The 20,901-nt window shown below is 46.8% G+C and overlaps 1 protein-coding gene across 1 annotated transcript in view; it reads right to left on the bottom strand.

Moving 5' to 3' along the window:
* The window catches only part of LOC131898250 (S-adenosyl-L-methionine-dependent tRNA 4-demethylwyosine synthase TYW1), a 79,859-nt gene that overhangs the window by 15,777 nt on the left and 43,181 nt on the right, over positions 1–20,901 (bottom strand). The window contains exon 14 of the mRNA XM_059249365.1: positions 3,836–3,946. Coding sequence (XP_059105348.1) covers positions 3,836–3,946 — 111 coding nt within the window. The remainder of the gene's footprint in view (positions 1–3,835; positions 3,947–20,901) is intronic.

Below are 20,901 nucleotides of genomic sequence, written 5' to 3'. Positions count from 1 at the left end.
GTCCTCATCCCATTTCAGGATGTGATAGTGCACACCTGTAACCCCAGCCCAGGGGAGGCTGAGACAGAGGACAAGTAGACAAGGTAAGCCTGGGCTACACAATGAATCCAAAGCCAGCCTGGGCATATCAACAAAACCCTGCATCAAAATAGTGAGAGAGGTGGGCAGTGGTGGTGGCGCACGCCTTTAATCCAGCACTCGGGAGGCAGAGCCAGGCGGATCTCTGTGAGTTCGAGGTCAGCCTGGTCTACAGAGCGAGATCCAGGACAGGCACCAAAACTACACAGAGAAACCCTGTCTCAAAAAACAAAAACAAAAACAAAAAAAAGAGAGAAAGAGAGAGAGAGAGAAGGGCTGAGGAGACAGTTCAGTGGTACAGATTCTAACTGATCTTTGTTCGTCTTTTGGGGAGGGCATGCTCACAGCCAGCCTGTTCCTTGCAGAGTCCCAGGGAGAACTCCATGTCTCCACAGAGACAACCATGAGTCCGTGCCTACTGCCGCACTATTCACAAGAGCCAGCATGTGGAATCAGCTCAGGTGTCCATCACCAGATGAATAGGTAAAGAAAGTGTGGTCTAAGGGGCTGGTGGCATGGCTCACTGGGTAAAGGCGATTGCTACCAAGTCTGACAGCTTGAATTTGATCCTCGAGTCCACATGGTGGAAGGAGAAAACCGACTCCTGAAAACTGTCCTCTGCCCTCCGAGTGACATGGAATTTCACTGCTGCTGGACCATACATTTCTGTTAGAATTTTAAATGATCCAGTATCTCAAGGTAGCTCATTTTACTTTTATGGACTTCAATACCATGCCCATGTCTCCAATCATCTCTATCAGTTTTCTCCTCGAGTGTTTTCATGAGGGCTGATACAAGTAGTACTGGAAATATTGTTGAGTACAGGGCTAAAACAACCAAGTGGGAAGGTGCTTGAAAGAAACATGGGCTTGTAACACAGCTTTCTCTATTTCTGAGTCATATGAACAGGTGCCAAACACACAAAAACCCCAGCATGGAAATTCACTGTCTAACAAGCAGCCATCTTTCTTCAAAACCCAACAATTACTACTATCAGTAAATAACTATCACTAATACCATGGGGGCACACAGCTATAATCCCAGTACTTGGGGAGTGGAGGCAGGAGGATCAGGGGTTCAAGGTCATCCTTGGCTGAACGGTATAACGTCTATAGAAGATTCTGTTTAAAAGAAAATTATAATAATATTTGCCAATTTTTTTTTCAAATTGTAAAATGTTCACTATAGGAAACATGTCTTCAAAAGAAAGGGAAGACAGAGAGGAGGGAAGGGAAGAGGGAGAGGAGGGAAGGGAAGAGGGAGAGGAGGGAAGGGGAGAGGGAGAGGAGGGAAGGGGAGAGGGAGAGGAGGGAAGGGAAGAGGGAGAGGAGGGAAGGGGAGAGGGAGAGGAGGGAAGGGAAGAGGGAGAGGAGGGAAGGGAAGAGGGAGAGGAGGGAAGGGAAGAGGGAGAGGAGGGAAGGGAAGAGGGAGAGGAGGGAAGGGAAGAGGGAGAGGAGGGAAGGGAAGAGGGAGAGGAGGGAAGGGAAGAGGGAGAGGAGGGAAGGGAAGAGGGAGAGGAGGGAAGGGAAGAGGGAGAGGAGGGAAGGGAAGAGGGAGAGGGTGAAGAAAGAGAGGGAGAGAAGAGGTGCCCATGATCCGGCCAAGCACAATAAAAACAAAAATTTTACTACCATATAATTTGTGGCAACGTTTTTAATAGCTAAGCCGTAAATTAAAATGCCACTAATCTCTGCAGTTGGCAAGCTTTCTCTGAACCAGGACATATATTTTCAGACAGTTTGTATTTGTGCGTCATTAAAACTCCTGCCAAGAGAAACCTTTTGAACTCAAGAGCAATTTCAAAATCAAAGAGTGTCTCTGGCCTGAACAGAGATAAAATGATAATGGCTTGTAAAGTAGAAATCCTGGTGTCCACCTCCCCACCCCTCCTAAGGAGAGCTGAGCAGGAGCCCTGGGTGCCCACCTCCCCTCCCCTCCTACAGGGTGCCTAGCTCTAAAGGAACAGCACAATGCTGTAGCTTCCCCTCTTGGGACTGAGGGAATATTCAGTTTCAAAACTGCACACTGAGAAGGGGAGAGCTGGCTTTCAGAGACGGGGGTTTTCTCCCACCACTCAGTCATCTGGATGCTCTTTGGCCCCCAGAAAGCCTCTCCATGCTCCACTTCAGAGTCAGGGTTCCAAACTGTCACTTCCTGCCCTGCCTTAACCCCCAAACTGTGACCTCTTCAAACTTATACCTGAATATTTAAAAGATACCCTAAATTTAATATGACAACAGGGAACTCAGAAAATGTCACCCCCAACTTCCCCCTAATTTTCTCTATCTCAGTAAAACATTCCCACCTTCCACATCACAGTTAACCAAAGACTTCAGTTCAGTGTACACACATACACACACACACACACACACACACACACACACACACACACACACACTTCTTTTTTTTTTTTTCCGGTTTTTCGAGACAGGGTTTCTCTGTGTAGCTTTGCGCCTTTCCTGGAACTCACTTGGTAGCCCAGGCTGGCCTCGAACTCACAGAGATCCGCCTGGCTCTGCCTCCCGAGTGCTGGGATTAAAGGCGTGCGCCACCACCGCCCGGCTACACACACTTCTTTTTGAGACAGTGTCTTACATAGCCTAGGCTTACCTCAAACTCATGTATAGTCAAGGATGAGTTTGAACTTGTGACCCCGGGTGCTGGGATTACAAACCTATGCCACTATGCACAACCACTGGGACTATTTTCTTCAATCTTTTTGTTTGGGGGGCGGGGGCGGGTAGTTGTCAGTCCTTGCTTTCCACCTTGCTTGAGAAAGGGTCTCGTTTGCATCTGTGTAGGCCAGGCTAGCTGGCCCACAAGTCTGGGCTACACAGGGAATCCCAAGCTAGCCTGGACTACAGAAGGAAACCCTGTCTCAAAAAAACAAACAAAAAATAAGGAAATGAATGAATGAAATGGAGAATTTATCTTTTAACGTACACAGCTTAGAATAAAATAAGCAGGGAGAAGGGCAGGGAATATGGGTAGCAGTTGAGCTGAAACCAGACCAGCCCCACACAGGCCTCCTGTTGAAGGTGACAGGTGGGCGGGGCCCATTAGACTACCACCGACACCTGAAATAGGTTTGAAATTTCTCATAGTAAGAGTCTAATTACTCACTCCAGCACTATTCCTCAGTTCATCTTGTGTTGTCTAACTCACCACAGGAGAAGCTCTCAAAGACTTTTTTTTAAAAACCCAATACCAAATATCTAAACTGTCAGTATAAACTGACCACATTGTATGCAGCAGTGATGTACTGTAAAAATACATTGGTGAAATGGTTGATTTTTATAAACTGGCCAGTCCCGTAATTATAGTTATTTTCCACTCTAAAAAAGAGAGATTAAAAAACTGTGTGTGTGTCTGTGTGTGTGTGTGTGTGTGTGTGTGTGTGTGTGTGTGAGTGTGTGTGTACGGTGCCCTTGGAAGTCAAGAGTGCACTGGATCCCCCTGAGCTGGAGTCACAGACAGGTATGAGCTGTCTGATAACTGAGAACCAAACTCGGGTCCTTTGGGAAATCAGCAAGTGCTCTTAAACACTGAGCCATCTCTCCAGCCCCCAGAGCAGATGCTTCTGGAGACCAACAGCTCGGTGTCCTTCACTGTCCAGGACAGCACCCTGACGCCCATGACAGAGCCACTTCTCAGTGAGTCTGGGAACCAAACAACAGGAATTCTGAAGGCTTTTCCCCAACCCTTGGCCAGCCAGCCCTAAGCTGCAGCATGCCCACCACCAGCCAGCAGAGCTCACCTTGACCTCGATGAAGTCGGGGTTCCCCAAGGACACCAGCTCAGCATAGGCCCGGAGTTCATCCACGTTCCAACACTTCACAAGTGTCAGTCTGTAGACTGTTCGTTGTTGCTGAAATAGGGAAAACAACTTGGTTTTAAACTGAGCTGAGGTCACAGATTCACCCGATAGCACTGGACCCACAGGAACGCAGGTCAGACGAAGCCCCTATGGACCGTCTACAAACTGAAGGTCCTTGTAAAAAGAAGACAGGCTGGCTGCTCAGCTAGCTCAATCGATAGAGCACAGACTCTTAAGAAGATTTAATTGTTAATTAATTGTGTAGATATGGGCGTGTCTGTGTGAGGGTTTATGTACGTGAGTGCAGTTCCTTCCGAGGTCAGAAGAGGGCACCAGACCCTCCCCTGCAACATGGGTGCCGAGAACAGAACCTGGGTCCTCTGGAAGAGCAGCAAGTGCCTGACCCACAGAGTCATCTCTCCAGCCCCTGAAATCATGTTTTGCAGAAAGATGGAAAACATCAGTGATGGATTCTCATATACCTTACAGAAGGCCCTGAGTGCTAACACACGTCTTCCCATGTCCTCACTCCTACCCCAGTATCTACAACCATGTTAGTCACCAAAGACTGCCTAACACACGCACAAACTGCCTTAGCTTTCGAAAGACCAACATGGCCAGTGAGACGGTTCAGTGAGTAAAGGTGCTTGCTGCCAATCCTCACGACCTGAGTTCGATCTCTGGGACCCACATGGTGGCCAGTGAGAACCAGTTCCTGCAAGCCGTCTCCTTACTCACATACACATACACTAAATAAATAAACAAATACAATGATGACTGAAGAAACAGCAAGTTCCCCAGCAGCCCTGATAAGTCACCCATGCTCCTGCAAATGGCCCCCTCTCCCTGTGCCAATGTAAGAAACCATAATTAAAGTCATTGTGGGCTGGAGAGATGGCTCAGTGGTTAAGAGCACTTGCTGCTCTTGCAGAGGACCTGAGTTCAGTTCCCAGCAACAACATGGCGGCTCACAACCACCTGTAACTCTAGCTCCAGGGGATATGACGTCGTCTTCTGGTCTCCATGGTCACCTGCATATATGTGTGCATACATACACTTAAAGAAAACTTTCTGGGTCATAAAAAAAAGGGGGTATTAAAATAAAAGGGAGACTAGTTAGGAAAGTGAAGAGGATTATGCAGGTAATGGGGAAGAGGATGAGAGGGTGACAAAGAGGGTGAAAATGATCTGAACGCACTATATACATGTATGAAAATAACAAAATGAAACCATTATTAAGTAAACTGATACACACTAATAAAAACTTTAAAAAGTAAGCAATAAGTTGATTAAATCATTTTAGGTGATGGAAAATTAACTCAAATAACCTTTGTGCGCCCAGACAATAATCATGTGGGCTGTGACTAAGATGAACTATTGTTCTTTTCTTTCTGGCTTTCTTGTTTTTTACAATCTTTGGCATTTCTTGTTTCCAGGAAAGCCGTGCTCATGGGTAATCACCAACATTTACCACAGAACCCAAATCGGTGCAGGCGCTTTCAGAAAGCGTTAAGATCGTAGTCGTCTTCGCTAACAGCTGTGAAAGACAGACAACCCGAGACTCAGCTACCTTCTGGGGCCCAAAACAACCGGGTAAGAGTCAAGGGCATACCGGAAACCCTCGGAAGACCATACTGAAAGCTTAAAGTCAAATGCTGAGCCTTTGCCCTTGAGACCAGACCTGGGTGACATGGGAGACAAGGTGTGGAAAGTTCCAGGTGTCCCAGTGAGCCGGGCTCAAAATAATCGAGAGGAGAGGAAGGACTCCCCACTATCTACCTCCATGTGTGGGGGAAAAGCATAATTCATAGAAAGAAGAAACACTTGAGAGTATTTTCTTATTTTTTAAGGCAAGCACAAGCTTGAACTTCTGACTCTCCGGCCTCTACTTCCCGGGTGCTGGGATGAGAGGGCTGCTCTTCAGTGCCCCGCACGCCTGACATCTTCCACGGAGCAGGCCTGGAGATGTACAGTAAAGAGCACTCGTCAGGTACATCAAAGGCATTTCACCAGGCAAGAAAAGACAGGAAATTTCTAAATTCCCTTTAAATAGCTATCAGGATTCCACCACCAAATCAAAGACATATAGAGCTTGGCTGGGGAGATGCTGCAGGAGTCAAGAGCACACTCTGTTCTTGCAGAGGACCTGAGTTCCACTGCAGTACCTAGGTTGAACAGCTCACATCACCTGGAATTCCAGTGCTAGGGGATGTGATGCCTTCTTCTGGCCTCCATGGGCACCTGCACTCTCATGCACAGACAGACAGACAGACAGACACACACACACACACACACACACACACACACACACGCACACACACATATAGTTTAAAAAAATAAAAGAGAACATCCCAGTTAGACTTACAGAAGACTGCCTGTTTTAAAGTTTTCCTGAAAGTTATGATCACATCAGGAAGACAGGGCAAAGATGAGTGACGTGTACACAAAAGTAGTAAATATATTTGGCTTCTTAGAAAGCTATCAACTAAAAAAAAAAAAAAATCAGATACAAAGAGAGTGGGTAGTCACCAAGTAACACTCACCGCCTCTCTGAGCCTAGAGCAGCAGGGGTTAAAATAAACTCAAGGTAGGAGGGGATCCAGACCTTGCATACTTCTTCAGTATGTTCATTTCCTATCTTGGTAGAATAGGGGTTTGTGCAGGCTTAGCAATGTCAACCCAGCAAGCCCAGCACTTGGAAGGCCATGGCAAGAATTCAGCCAGTTTAAAGCCTGGGCTAGACAGCAAATATCAGGCCAGCCTGGGCTAGACAGCAACTATCAGGCCAGCCTGGGCTACACAGTGCAATCCTGTTTCCAAACAACCAAAAAAGTGAGGTTTATTTGTTTCTTTTTGTAGGACTTAGCACTTCACGCTGTAGCACTTAGAACTAAGCCTTGCAGAAACAAAGTACCAGGGATCCATTTAAACACCTCTTTCAAAAACCCAGTGACAGAGCTGAGAGCGCTCAGTGTGTGAGCGTGCATGGGAGACACGCATGAGCGCAGAAGTTCAGATCCCCAGGACTCAAAGAAAAAGCCAGGCATGGTCGCACATACCCCCGACTCTAGTGCTGGGGGGCGGGGGGGGGGACGGGAGGGGGGGACGGGGGGGGGGGACGGGGGGGACGGGGGGGGGACGGGACACAGGAGGGTCAGTCACAGCCTCACTCCAGGTTCAGTGGGAGACCCCGTCACAGGCAATAATAAGGTAGAGAGTGACACAGCAAGACACCTGATATCCTGCTCTGGCCTCCACACACAGCATGGGCACTTGTACCTCTTCCACACGCGCACAAGAATACACCACACTTACGTACGTCATACACTTGCACACCAAGACTAAACTACAAAGTCAACCCTAACAGAGGAACAGTTCGACGCCAGCAAAGACCGTTTACAGACTAGAAGGCAGAGAATAGTCCATTTAAACATCTCTACTAAAAACCCAATGATTCATTTATGGAATTACATGCAAGAAATTAAAAAAAAAAAAAACACTATTCTGAGAGACCTAAACAAAACTCTGCCTCCACAGAAGAGGACGTTACAAATCCTCTGAACAAATAACCTGAGGAGGAAGCTAACAAGAGAAACAAGGATTAGTCAGCACTTGCTGTGTGCCAGATGTTGTTACAAGTGTTTTGTCTTTCCAAGATTCTAGGATCTGTCTAAACGTCAGATGGGACCTTCCCAGACTCGTGTGACTATGATCTTCAGTTGACAAATATGAAATCCAGGCCCAGAGTGGGTAAATAAACTGCCAAAAGCCACACAGCAGTCAGGCAGGATCCCGAGATGGGATCCCCAACCCCAGAGATTGGGCTTGCCTGTGCACTTGCTCTGTGTCCCTCTGCCTCTGCCTCTATCTGCTACACCTTGCAAAATTGCGATAAAACACGTGAAGAAGACAGACCCAGGATGTGGCTCAGTGGGTGGAGTGCTTGCCTACCCGGCACTGAGGCCCTGGTGTCTGTCCCCAGCACCACATAAACCAGACGTGGTGGCTCCCATCTGTCATCCCAGCACTGAGGAGACAGACGCAGAGGATGGGAGAGCTCAACGTCATCCTAAGACACGTAGCAGGTTCGAGGCACGCCTGCACTACATGAGACCCTGACTCGTAAGAAGGTGCGAGGGCACTAGAAAATGGCTCAGTGGTCGAGAGTGCTCGCCGCTCCTACAGAAGCCCTGAGTCATGTGCCCCACACCCAAACTGGTCGTTTATAGCTGCCTAACTCCAGCTCCAGGGAACCCGACGCCCTCTTTTGGCCTCTGAATTCACGTGCACAGAGACACACGTCATAAACATCTTTTAAAGACGGGTGACTAAACTCATAGTTCATATTATCTTCCACTATAATAAGTATAATAAAGCCTGCATCTACACCTGAGGGTCTCCCGCCGGCTCTTACAGCTTTTCCAGTTTGTTCTGCTGACCCACTTCCAGCGGGACAGTTAACACTCGTGCTTGACAACAAAGTCTGCTCTCCTGTAGCCACGGTGCTTTTCAACCAGGGGCAACTGTGCAACCTGGAGCTAGTCTGTTGCAACTTTGAAACTTCCTTCCTCAGCCTGACACCTTGAGAGCCCTTTGTGGATTCCCCAAGTGGGGGTACTACTGACATCTAGTGGACAGAGGCCAGAGCTGCTGCTGAGCACAGTATAATCACAAGCCCCCATGCCCCACTTCCTGCTATCACAATTATTCAATGAGAAGGGCAATAGATAGAAAACTAAGAAGTCCTGTTAGAGCGGGGTCTTCCCGTGTCTGTTAATGGAGTCCCGGCTGTCCTTGGCCATTTGCTTAATGTCCATATTTAGGATCCAACTATCACCTTCCAGAAATATACAACACCCTTTGTGAACTTAAAAATAATAATAAAAAAAAATCTATCCATTTAAGTGTGTACATGCACATGCCATAGCATGCTGCAGAGGTCAGAGGACAACTTAAGGGAGATCAGAGCACAACTTAAATTCTGGGATTACAGGTATGTACAACCATGCCCAGCAAAGTCATTACTGATTGCCAGAAATGATTGCGGATTATAAAGGCTGTGCTAGAGAGAGCTTGGACTTCTTCCTGGAGAAGCTGTGTAGAGCTGGTGTTAGTCCTTCCTGGAACTAACTGGTGAGTCACCCATGAAGCCATCTGGGCCTAGAACTCTCTTTGGGCAGGTTTTTAAATTATAAAACCAGAAGACTAGAGAGATGGCTTAGTGGTTAAGAGCACTCACTGCTTTTGCGGAGGACCCAGCAGGTGGGTCATAACCACCTGCAATTCCAGCTCCAGGGGGTCTGATGCCCCCTTCTGGACTCCAAGGGCACTGCACTCCCATGTACACACACACACACACACACACGAAAATTAAAATAGGCTGAGTGTGGTAGTGCACACCTTTAATCTCAAGACTTGGGAGAAAGAGGCAGGTGGATTTCTGTGAGTTTGAGGCCAATCTGGTCTACATAGTGAGTTCCAGGTCAGCCAGGGCTACAGAGTTGAGAAGTAAATAAATAATAAAACCATTTATAAGCTCTGTTATAACTGCTCTCTATTGCTGTGATGAAACATCAAGACCAAAAGCAACTTGGGAGAGAAAGAGCTTACTTGGCTTACAGGAAATCGGGGCAAGAACTCAAGGCAGGAACTGAGGCAGAGACCATGGAGGGACACTGCTTACTGGCTTGCTATCCTGCTTTCTTATACAACCCAGAAGCAGGAAACACCGCCCACAGCAGGCTAGGCCTATCCCCAGTCATTCATTATTCAAGAAAACGCCTTGCAGGCCAATCTAATGGGGGCATTTTCTCAATTCAGGTTCCCTCTTCCTGGATGACCCCATCTTGTGTCAAGTTGGTAAAAATCCCAGTACAGACTCAAGCCCTCTAATTTATTCTTGTGCTAAGATTTTCTAGCTTTGCTTCCCAAGAATTTGTATATTTCATCTACTTGGCACAAAGTCATTCAAAATATACTTTTTTCTTTTCTGTGTGTGTGTGTGTGTGTGTGTGTGTGTGTGTGTGTAAAATGTATGTGCATACAAATTTGTGAACATGCATGAAAGTAGTCATACACATGCCACAGCACATATGTGGAGGTCAGAGGCCAACCTAGACTTCTACTTTTCCTGAGATGGGATTTCTGTAGTGGGTGGCTCTTTGACCCATGCCCTGAAGCACCACCCCTAGTGAGGTAGCAGGTGGCTGTTACACCTGCCTATGACCTTGAGGTACATACCCCTGGGGTGTGGCCACTGGGGGACCCTTAAGACCTGGGATGCATGTACACTCTCTCTCTTCGCTATCTCGTGGTTTTGGATGCTGGTATGGACCAGGGCAGAGCTCGCCAGAGAACAGCACTGGACTGTGCCTCACCCTTCCAGGATCCTGTGACAAACTCCTTCATTCTGTCTTGTGAGTTAACCCCCAGATAGATTCCTTTGATCATTAAGCAGGCTCCGTGGATTGCTAGCGATGTAATCCCTTTAGACTTCCTTGGTTGTTTGCTGCTGCCTAGCCCAGGCTAGCTGACCCATCTCAACACAGGGGCACTGAGACTGAAGACGAGCACTGCTCAGTCTGGCTTTACATGAGTCCCAGGGACCTGAACTCAAGAGTCTCAGGCTTGTGCACGGCAGGTACTTGGCCCACTGAGCCATCTCCCTAGTATGGTGGTTTCAGTGAGAATGGCCCCCTCAGGCTCCTATGTTTGAATGCTTGCTCCTAGGTTGCTGGAACTGTTTGGAAGGATTAGGAAGTGTGGCCTTGTTGGAAGTGTGTCACTGTGGGGTTGGGCTTTGAGGTTTCAAAAGCCCATACCAGGCCCAGTCTCCCGCCCTCCACCTCCAATTTGCAGATAAGATGTAAGTTCTCAGCTACTGCTCCAGCACCATGCCCGCCTGACTGCCCACCAACCTGCCTGCCCACTCGCCCGCCTGCTGGCCTGGCTGTCCCGTTCCCTACCATGGTGGTCATGGACTCACCCTCTGAAACTCTAAGCCAGCCCCAATTAAACTCTTTCTTTCATAAGTTGCCTTGGTCATGGTGTCTCTTCACAGCAACGGAACAGTTACTAAGTCCAGAAACACTCCTTTCTCATCCCTAATACCGCACATTAGTCTAATCTCGTTCCACTGACTGATTTTGCAGTCTTATAGGCTTTTCGTGAAGAGCCAACTTTGGTTTTTATAATCATCTCTATTCTGTGGCTGTTCCTCTCTTTCATTAACTTTATTCCCTCCCAAGTGCTTACTCTGTGGGTAATTTGCAGTTCATTTCTAACTTCTTAATATGTATTGATCTTTAGTCTTTCTTTACTAAAACAGGAACTTTGTCTCTGCAAAAACATTTGTTTTTGTCACGGGGTGGAAAGCTGCAGACTGAGAACCCAGAGCGGGCTCCATTTGGCTTAAGTCTCCTTCAGTCTTGAAGAATATTGTCCCTGGGGCTGGAAAGATGGCTCAGTGGGTAAGAGCACTGGCTGCTTTTCCAGAGCAACAAGGTTTGACTCCCAGCACCCACATGACAGACAGCTCCCAACCATCTGTAACTCCAGTTCCAGAGGATCTGATGCCCTTTTCTGGCCTCCATGGGCTCCAGGTGCATAGACATACACTCAGGAAAAACACCCATACATATAAAAATAGTAAAATACTTTATCTGCATACTGTCTCCATCTTCCCAAGTCTGGCATGGAGTCCCAAGTTGGCTTGGCCTCCTTATTCTCAAAGACAGAAGAGGTAGCAACAGAAGACCCTCCCTTGCCAGAACCAGAGCAGGAAGCAACGTGTAGACAATGTTTATTTACTATGAGATAGCATCTCATGCTGCCTGCATTGATTCATGCCAACTTGACAGACCCCAGAATCACATGGGAGGCGGGCCTCTGAGCACTCGTTTGAGGAACTATCTTAATTACATTAACTGGTGTGGGAGACGAGTCTAACTGTGAGCAGGACCGTTCCCTGGCTGGCATCCTGGACTGCAGTGTAGAGGATGCCAAGCAGCAGCAGCCTGCCTTCATTGCTCTGTCCTGATTCTGGACACCATGTGGCCGGCTGCTTCAGCTCTAGCAGCCTTGACTTCCCCGTCTCCCTCCCTGCTATGCTGTGCCTTCAACTATGAGCCAGAATAGGCCCTTTTCTTCTCTTTTTTTTTTTTTATAGTCAAATAGCAATATGTCATTTTTTTTATTTTATAATTTAATTTTACATATCAGCCACAGATTCCTCTGTCCTCCCTCCTCCCGCCCCCATCCTCCCCCCAACCCACCCCCCATTCCCATCTCCTCCAGGGCAAGGACTCCCCTGGGGATTCAGCTCAGCCTGGTAGATTCAGTCCAGGCAGGTCCAGTCCCCTCCTCCCAGGCTGAGCAAAGTGTCCCAGCATAGGCCCCAGGCTCCAAAAAGCCAGCTCATGCACTAAGGACAGGTCCCAGTACCACTGCCTCCGTGCCTCCCAAACAGTTCAAGCTAATTGACTGTCTTACTTATCCAGAGGGCCTGGTCTAGTTCCATGGGGGCTCCTCAGCTATTGATTCACAGTTCATGTGTTTCCACTAGTTTGGTTATTTGTCCCTGTGCTTATTCCAATCATGGTCTCAACAACTCTCACTCATTCAATCCCTCCTCTTTCTCGCCGATTGGACTCCCGGAGCTCCACCTGGGGCCTGGCCGTGGATCTCTGTATCTGCTTCCATCAGTCACTGGATGAGAGTTCTATCGTGACAGTTAGGGTGTTCGACCATCCGATCACCAGAGTAGGTCAGTTCAGCTTTCTCTTGACCATTGCCAGAGTCTATAGTGGAGTCAACTTGGTGGATTTCTAGGGACCTCTCTAGCATTCTGCTTCTTCCTATTCCTATGGGGTCTTCATTTATCATGGTCTCTCTTTCCTTGTTCTCCCTCTCTGTTCTTGATCCAGCTGGGATCTCTCGCTCCCCTAAGCTCTCTTTCTCTCATGCTTGCCCTTCATTACCCCCCCTCACGTCCAGTTTGCTTATGTAGATCTCATCGATTTCTCTGTTGTTGGGTGATCCCTGTGTCTTTCTTAGGGTCCTCTTTACTAGGTAGCCTCCCTGGAGTTGTGAGTAGCAGTCTAGTCATCCTTTGTTTTACATCTAGTATCCACCTATGCGTGAGTACATACCATGTTTGTCTTTCTGAGTCTGGGTTACCTCACTCAGGATGATTTTTTCTAGATCCATCCATTTGCCTGCAAACCTCATGATGTCATTGTTTTTCTCTGGTGAGTAGTACTCCACTGTGTATATGTACCACATTTTATTTATCCAGTCTTCAGTTGAAGGGCATCTAGGTTGTTTCCAGGTTCTGGTTATTACGAATAGTGCTGCTATGAACATAGCTGAACATGTGCCCTTGTGGTATGATTGAGTATTCCTTAGGAATATGCCCAAGAGTGGTATAGCTGGGTCTTGGGGGAGATTGATTCCCAGTTTTCTAGAAAGCGCCATATTGATTTCCAAAGTGGCTTTACAAGCTTGCATTCCCACCAACAGTGGAGGAGAGTTCCCCTTAATCCACATCCTCTCCAGCATAAGCTGTCTTCAGTGTTTTTTTTTTTTTATCAAAACAGGCCCTTTCCCCTGTCACTTTTGTTGGTAAAGGCACTTACTATGTTATCCTGACAACTTGAATTTTATCTACAGAACCCATATAAAAAGCCAGATGTGGAGGCTCACATCTGCAATCACAGCATTCCCACTGAGAGACAGGAAGCAGAGACTGGAGGATCAGGTGGGACTCAGGGGTCAGCTATCCTAGAGTATGCTGCCAACGGGCAGAAGACAGACACTTCCCAACAAGGTGAGGAGAACCCACTCCAGAAAGCTGCCCTCTAACTTTACTACATACATATGGCGTGCGCACATATGCTCATTCACACACATACATACACACACACACACACACACACACGCACACAAATAAATATATGTAAACAGCAGCAAAGACACTGGGGAAAAAAGAAACTCAAAGGGTGAGAAGGAGAGGAAACTGTCAGAAAATACAGCTTAGCAACAGTGTCAAGAGTTAGTCACAGAAAAGTTGACTAAGTGGCCAGGGAGCCAGAGAAGTAAGCTAAAGACACTGATAACCTAAAGACCAGCCTGAGAACCTGAGTTCAGTCTCCCAGACCCACACAGTGGAAGGGGAGAACCGACTTCCTCAAGGTGTCCTCTGCCCACCCCCCCACACACACAGAGAATAAACGTACAGCTTTTTAAAACTGAATGACATTTTAAAAATAACTGGAGAGAGTAATCTACTGTCATGAATGGGACAAATGGGGACACAGAGAGGTGCCAGCAGAGCATTATGGGATGGCTACTATCGGTTTACTGGGGTACTTGAGAAACTGCCCAAGGAAAGAGAAACCAGAACGCTGCTAAAGCTGTGAACGGAGTTCAAATGTAGCATCTGACTCCTTCAGCGAGGGGGGGGGGGGGAGGACAGCACCTCGCACTGAAGAGGTCACCGTAATGCTCTTAGCAAAGACAAAGCTGATAAAAGAAAATTATAATTCAGTTCATCTGAACAGCCCCAATTAAACTCAGAAGGGTCCAAAAAAACCAAAACAAAACAAAAAGGCATGAAAGTAGCAGGTGGAGGGGAGCCCACACAGACACGGATGGAATTGCTGGGAAGGAGGGGTTCAGTGGGAGTGGGAGGGAAGTAAGAGAAGAGGAGGGAGAAAATGATCAAAATGCATTATATACATGTGTGAGACTGGGAGGAACAACATTTTACAATGATTTCTAACGGAGCTGGAGAGATGGCTCAGCCGTTGAGGGCACCGGCCGCTCTTCCAGAGGACATGAGCTTGATTCCAGCACCCACAGGGCAGCTCAGAGCTGTAACTCCATTCTGGGGCATCCAAAGCCCTCTTCTGTTTCCTTGGGCTCCAGGAGCATGTATGGTGCACACACTTGTATACAGGCAAAAGACTCATACACATTTTTTTTTTAAAAAGAATAAAATAATTTTTAAAATAAAAAAAAATGTTAAGGAAGGAAATTGGGGTTAAAAAGATGTCTCAGAGGTTGAGTGGTTGCTACTCTTTAGAGGACCTGGGTTCAGTCCCACAATCCCCTGTAACGCCAGCCCCGGAGGAAGACTCCCTCTTCTGGCCACCACGGGTAACTGCATAACACAGACACAACTCAATAAAAATAAATCTTTTCAAAAAAGAGGAAAATTACAGTTCAGCCTCTCTCTGTAACATAGAAACAGCTTTTAAATATTAATACACAAAAAACCCAAGAACATAAAATAGATACACTGGGACTGAGGCTTATTTCAGAGATGGAATGTGGCTTGGTATTTGAAAATCAGTGCTATTCACCATATTAGCAGAAGAAAAGAACAGAGTCTACTCAACAGAATGAGAATAAGCATGTGAACTCAACGATTACTCATAATTTAAAAAATCACAAGGCTCTGGGAACAAAAGGCGCATTCTCCAGAGTAATGACAAGTATTTGTGAAAAGTCAACAGCAAAATTCTTACTCATGGGTGAGACACCAAACGTCCCTCCAGGAAGCAGGGAAGACAGTGGGGAGGTGGTTCCAGGACGGCCCTAGAACCTGCACCACACAGCAGAACTGACGCCACATGAACAACAAAAGGTACCGGGGCGGCGAGACGGCTCAGCAGGTAAAAGCGCTTGCCACCAAGCTCACAACCTGAGACTGATGCCTGGGACCCCAGGGGGAAGGAGAGAAGCAACTCCTGCAAGCGGGCCTCCTCACACGTGTGCTGCAGCCCATACACTATGGAAAGAGTGTGCCAGCACGTGCACACACGCACGTGAACACACACACACACACACACACACTCCTCCATACATGTACTGCAGCCCATACGCTATGGTAAGAGCATGCCAGCACGTGCACACGTGCACACACACACATGAACACACACACACACACTCCTCCATACATGTGCTGCAGCCCATACACTATGGTAAGAGCGTGCCAGCACGTGCACGCACGCACACACACACACACACACACACACACACACACACATACACACACTCCTCCATACATGTGCTAGTACACGTGCACACGGGCACACACACACTTAAAAGATCTTTTTAAACTACCACATGACTCGAAAAGCAAAGAATTTATCATTTTAAAAGCATTCGTAATTCAAAGTATCCAAAAATCTAAATCCTGCATATCTATAATAATTTTTGAAAATGAAAACATTAAAAATAATTTACCAATGGTATCCAACACTATATATTTGTGAATAAATCTTACAAAACATATGAATGACTTCTACAGAGAAAGCGTAAAATACCATTTAAATTAAAAGATCCTCATACTTTGAAGACTGCAGAAGGAAGATCTCAAACTCAAGCCTGGCCTGGGCCACAGGGTGAGTTCAAGGCCAGTGTGGGTTACAGGAGACCCTATCTCAAAAACAAAACAAAACAAAAAAACCAGACAAATTTGTGTCAATACTCTAATGCAAGAATCAATAAATTCTAGCCCACGGGCTGAATGTGGTCCACGTGTTCTCCTATGGCCTTGACCTAAAACTGGACTCTGTGTCTGAACAATTACATTCTCTAAGAACAGAAACCATAAAGTCCAATGAGGCAAAGCACACCACCACCTCAGCAGACGTCAAGGCAGGGGCCCTTCCGCAGAACCAACTGGACACTGCGCTCAGTTGTCATTACTATAGTCTGGACTTCTCAGGTGTGAACTGATAGAGCTGTTTTCTCCCTTCCTACAGCATCGCCTGCACACAATCCCTGCACTGAGCTGATGCTCTCTGCTGACCTCCGTGGGTACTGAGCATGCACATGGGGCACAGACATACACAGAGACAAAATACTCATACACATAAAATAAAATGAATAAATCTTAAAGTATGGTCTTGAGTTTCCACAGGCACCGAGGCTGAAGTCCAGAACAACTGGTATGCATGTAAGGCCACCAAACCACCCACCAAACAAAAGTTTTCACACTGAAAAACGGTTAGCAATGTATTACCCTCTCTCACAATAATCTAATTCCTGCATATCTCAAATTAAATGTCCAACACACAGAAAATGCAAATTAAGCCCACATGCAAAAGTCTACTTTGACCAGTAATATATTAGCTGATAAAACTGGCGGCGGTTAGGGGAGAAGGTAACTTCGATACACAATCTGCTGTTAGCATGCAGTCACATAAGGAAAGAAAAAAAGAATACCGTCACATATGGCCTCAGAAATCAGCTGCTATAGGGGTGTGGCTCAAAGATAGAATGCCAACCTAGAATCCCCAAGTGAGGGGCTGAGGGCATGGCTTAATGTTAGAGCACCTGCCTAGAATCCCGCAGAAAGGGGCTAGGAATGTGACTCAGCGGTAGACTCCTCCAGTGAGGAACTGGGGGTGTGGCTCAGTGGTAGAGCACTTGCCTGGCAAGCATAAGGCCCTAGGTTCTTTCCACAGCATCACAAAACAGACAGACAGACAGACATAATTTATCTACTACAGGTGAATAAATACACAACAAATACACACTGTATCTACGGCCAACGTAAATAAGCATGTATGTGTACCAACAGGTATATATCAGAATATATTCACAATAGCTAAAAATCATAAGGACTGTGAATATTTATCAATAATAGAATGGATAGGCTGCATCATATTCAGATATTGCGATATAGCTATGAAAATATATCTTCATATCCAATAGATACACATGAAGGAAAAATGTATAAATATTCACAAAACAAAGTGAACTGTCGTGGTTCCATTTTCATAAAGGTCAAACCTAGGCAAAGCTCCTGGCATTGGTCGGTGTCTGTCAACTTGACACAAACCTAGACATGCCTGGGAAGGGATGCTCTGAACTGAGGAAATGCCTCCATAACGCTGGCCTGTAGGCAAGTCTGTAAGGCACCTTCTTGATTAACGGTTGATGTAGGAGGCCAAGTTCACTGAGGGCAGTGCCACTTCCTGGGCAGGTAGCCCTGCACGGTCTAAGAAAACGGGCCCAACAAGCCACGAGGAACGAGCCAGTAAGCAGCGTTCCTCCATGGCTTCTGCTCCAGTTGTTGCCTTGATTTTCCTCAGTGATGGACTGCAACCTCAAGTATAAGGTGAGATCACTTCAGTAAAAACCTAAGACAATACCTTACAATGTGAGCAAAGTAGTTATGATTCTGAAAGTGGGGCAGGGAACGGATGGCCAGGAGGAAGGTTCAGGAGGGAACTCTGAGGGTGCCACCATGGTCTATGTCCTGAGCAGTTGGATGGCTTTACTACCTTCTGTAGTAAATCACCCAGATGTTGGTGTACTTTTTCCATAGTGTGACTGCTCAGGTTTGAACGTGAACGTCCCCCACAGGCTGTGTCTGAATACTCAGTCCCCTGCAGGTGGTAGCATTTTGGAAACACTGTGGAACCTTTAGGAGGTGGGACATAGCTGCAGGAAGTAAGTCTCTGGGTATGGAGGATCTTAACCAGTCAGTTTCCTTACCCACGTCTGCTTCCTGTTTCAACAGGATGTGAGAAAGCAGCTCACCCATCCCACCGCCCTGCACCTGCCCGCAGCCATGCCTCCTCCACCATGATGGACTGCGTGTCCTCAAACCATGGGGCCAACATAACTTCACCCTCGCACTGCTTATCAGAGACAAGGACAGTACCTAATACAATGAAATACCCAAAGAAAATATACACCACGTGCCAGAGTATTTTACTATTTTAGGGTTTATTTTTAATGATATGTATGTGTGTACGTCTGGGTGTGTGTGGGGGGTGTCTATGAGTGCAGGTACCCAAGGAGACCAGAAAAGGAAGGGCATTGGATCCCCTGGGGCTGCAATTACAGGTGGTGTGAGCTGCCCACTGTCCTGCTAGCCATCTTTCCAGCCCCAATAGTCAAGTTTTTAAGTCTTTAGGTGCTATTACAGAAATATTCATCGATAAAATAATATTATTCCTGTTATATGATTGAAAATATTCTAGGACCAGTGAGAGGGTTCAGGAGGTGAAGGTGCTTGCTGCCTTGAAAGCCTAAGTTTGAGCCCTGGGACCCCGTGACAGAAAGGGAGAATTGACTCTTACAAGTTGTCATCTGATCTCCACATGCATGCCATGGTATGCCCGTGCCCACACACGAATACACTGAGAAATAAATTAATGAATGTAAAAAAAACAAAACAAAACACAACTTTTTAATAAAATGTTCCAGTGCCCCTGTCACTATCTAAAGTGAGGAGACTGAGCAAGCAAAAACTTTCAATACTGACATGTGTCAGGGCAAAGACTGAGGCTACATGTTATAGTGTCCTCTGCTCTCTGGGGCACTTTATATAGCCATAATAACATGCTGAAAGCTATACACTTATGTGTTGGAATTCTGCTGCATCTAATTAGGCTGCACATTCTAGATGAGGTTATTGCAGCCCAGGCCTACAGCTCTAAATTCCAATGATTTATCCTGACAGTTGCAATTCAAGACAAACCAGTTGAGGTGGTGTCAAAACAAGGTAAAAACGGTCTCCTAAAATACGGCACCGACTTACTAGTAATCAAAGGGATGCAGATTGAAGCGGTAATGAGGTACCATTTTGGGTTATCAAATTGGCACAGGTTGTTTGTTTTAAATAGCACTGCTCAACGCTTCCTAGACAGGCACATTCATTCCCTGATGGTGGGACTGTGATTCGGCACACACATTTTGGAAGTAACGTGGCAATGTGATTAAGGAACCTAGAAAATATCAAACTCTGTTTGATCTGGTAATTGCATTTCCAAAAAATTTAAGTTATGGGAATGATAAAGCTTGCAGACAGATGCTGAGGAGCGAGACTCTTCAGTCCAGCCCATCTATCGTGCTAAGATATCGTAGAGTCTCGAGATGTTCAAAGCCAAGCAACAGCCCACTGATCTATGGTGTGGCCATTCAGCCAACACCTGTGGTGGTATCTCAGGTGACATCTGTGAACCCTAGAAGGGCTGAGGAAGACACTCCTGGTGAGAGCGGGGTTCAGTGTAGACGGTGGGCGGTGGGCTAGCTTCTTGTCCTACGGCTGGAATAGCAAGACCCTGACAAGAACCGCTTAAGGAAGGAAGGTCTTAGCTCGCAGTTCAAGGGTGCAGTCCACCGAGTTGGGGAAATCAAGGCAACAGGAGAGAGCGATGATGGTCAAACGCTCATTCTCAGCTCGCTTCCTCCTTTTCACGCATTCCAAACCAAGCCTGGGGATGGGGCGTCCCTCCTGTAGAGTGGGTCTTCCCACCACAGTTAACCTAGTCAAGGGAATCCTCCCAAAGGCTTGTCTCCTAGGGCCTGCCAAAGTAACATTCAATATTAGTCATCACAGGAGGGCTCTCGAAAGGGGAGGGGAGCTAAGGTTGAGTGAGTTTGTTTTCTTAGACCCTCGTTCCCACCAAAGCCTTGGAAAAAACTGCTCTAGAAGAATGTTTCATGGCAGGCAGAGATTTTCATGTTGAATTTGTAAAAAGCCATAGTAACAGGTGAGTGTGGTGACATACGCCTGTAATCCTAGCACTCACAATTGAAGATCACTGTCACAGGGTGAAGGAGTGGGTCCTGGTGCAATGTCACCAAAATCAGTAAGTGGATGTTCATGGTGGGAACCCTGCCCAGATGCCGCATCAGCTCCCATTATTCACAGCAGCACACTGACTTGTATGTCTGGAGATATGGACAGAAAAGCAAACGCCCTGGCAGTATTCCCAGAGACACAGCCCATCCATCCGTCATTCCTGCAGTAAAGTCACAGGAACAGAAGTGGCTGGACCCAAGGCACATGGAACACAGGGTATGGGGAAACACTTAACGCCAGCCTCACAGGTCTCCCCAAACTACCACAGCAGGTCAATCTGACAAGAATGCGGAGGGACTGTAACCACATGTCCCTCAGATCAAGCTAATAAACTCAACAGCAGATCTACTTTGCAGAAATACTGCTCAAGCCAACCCCTGAGTCTGAGTTCCAAATA

This window comes from Peromyscus eremicus, chromosome 23 (genome assembly GCF_949786415.1).
Source record: "Peromyscus eremicus chromosome 23, PerEre_H2_v1, whole genome shotgun sequence".
Lineage (NCBI taxonomy): Eukaryota > Metazoa > Chordata > Mammalia > Rodentia > Cricetidae > Peromyscus > Peromyscus eremicus.
This window is presented reverse-complemented; position numbering and strand designations above follow the sequence as displayed.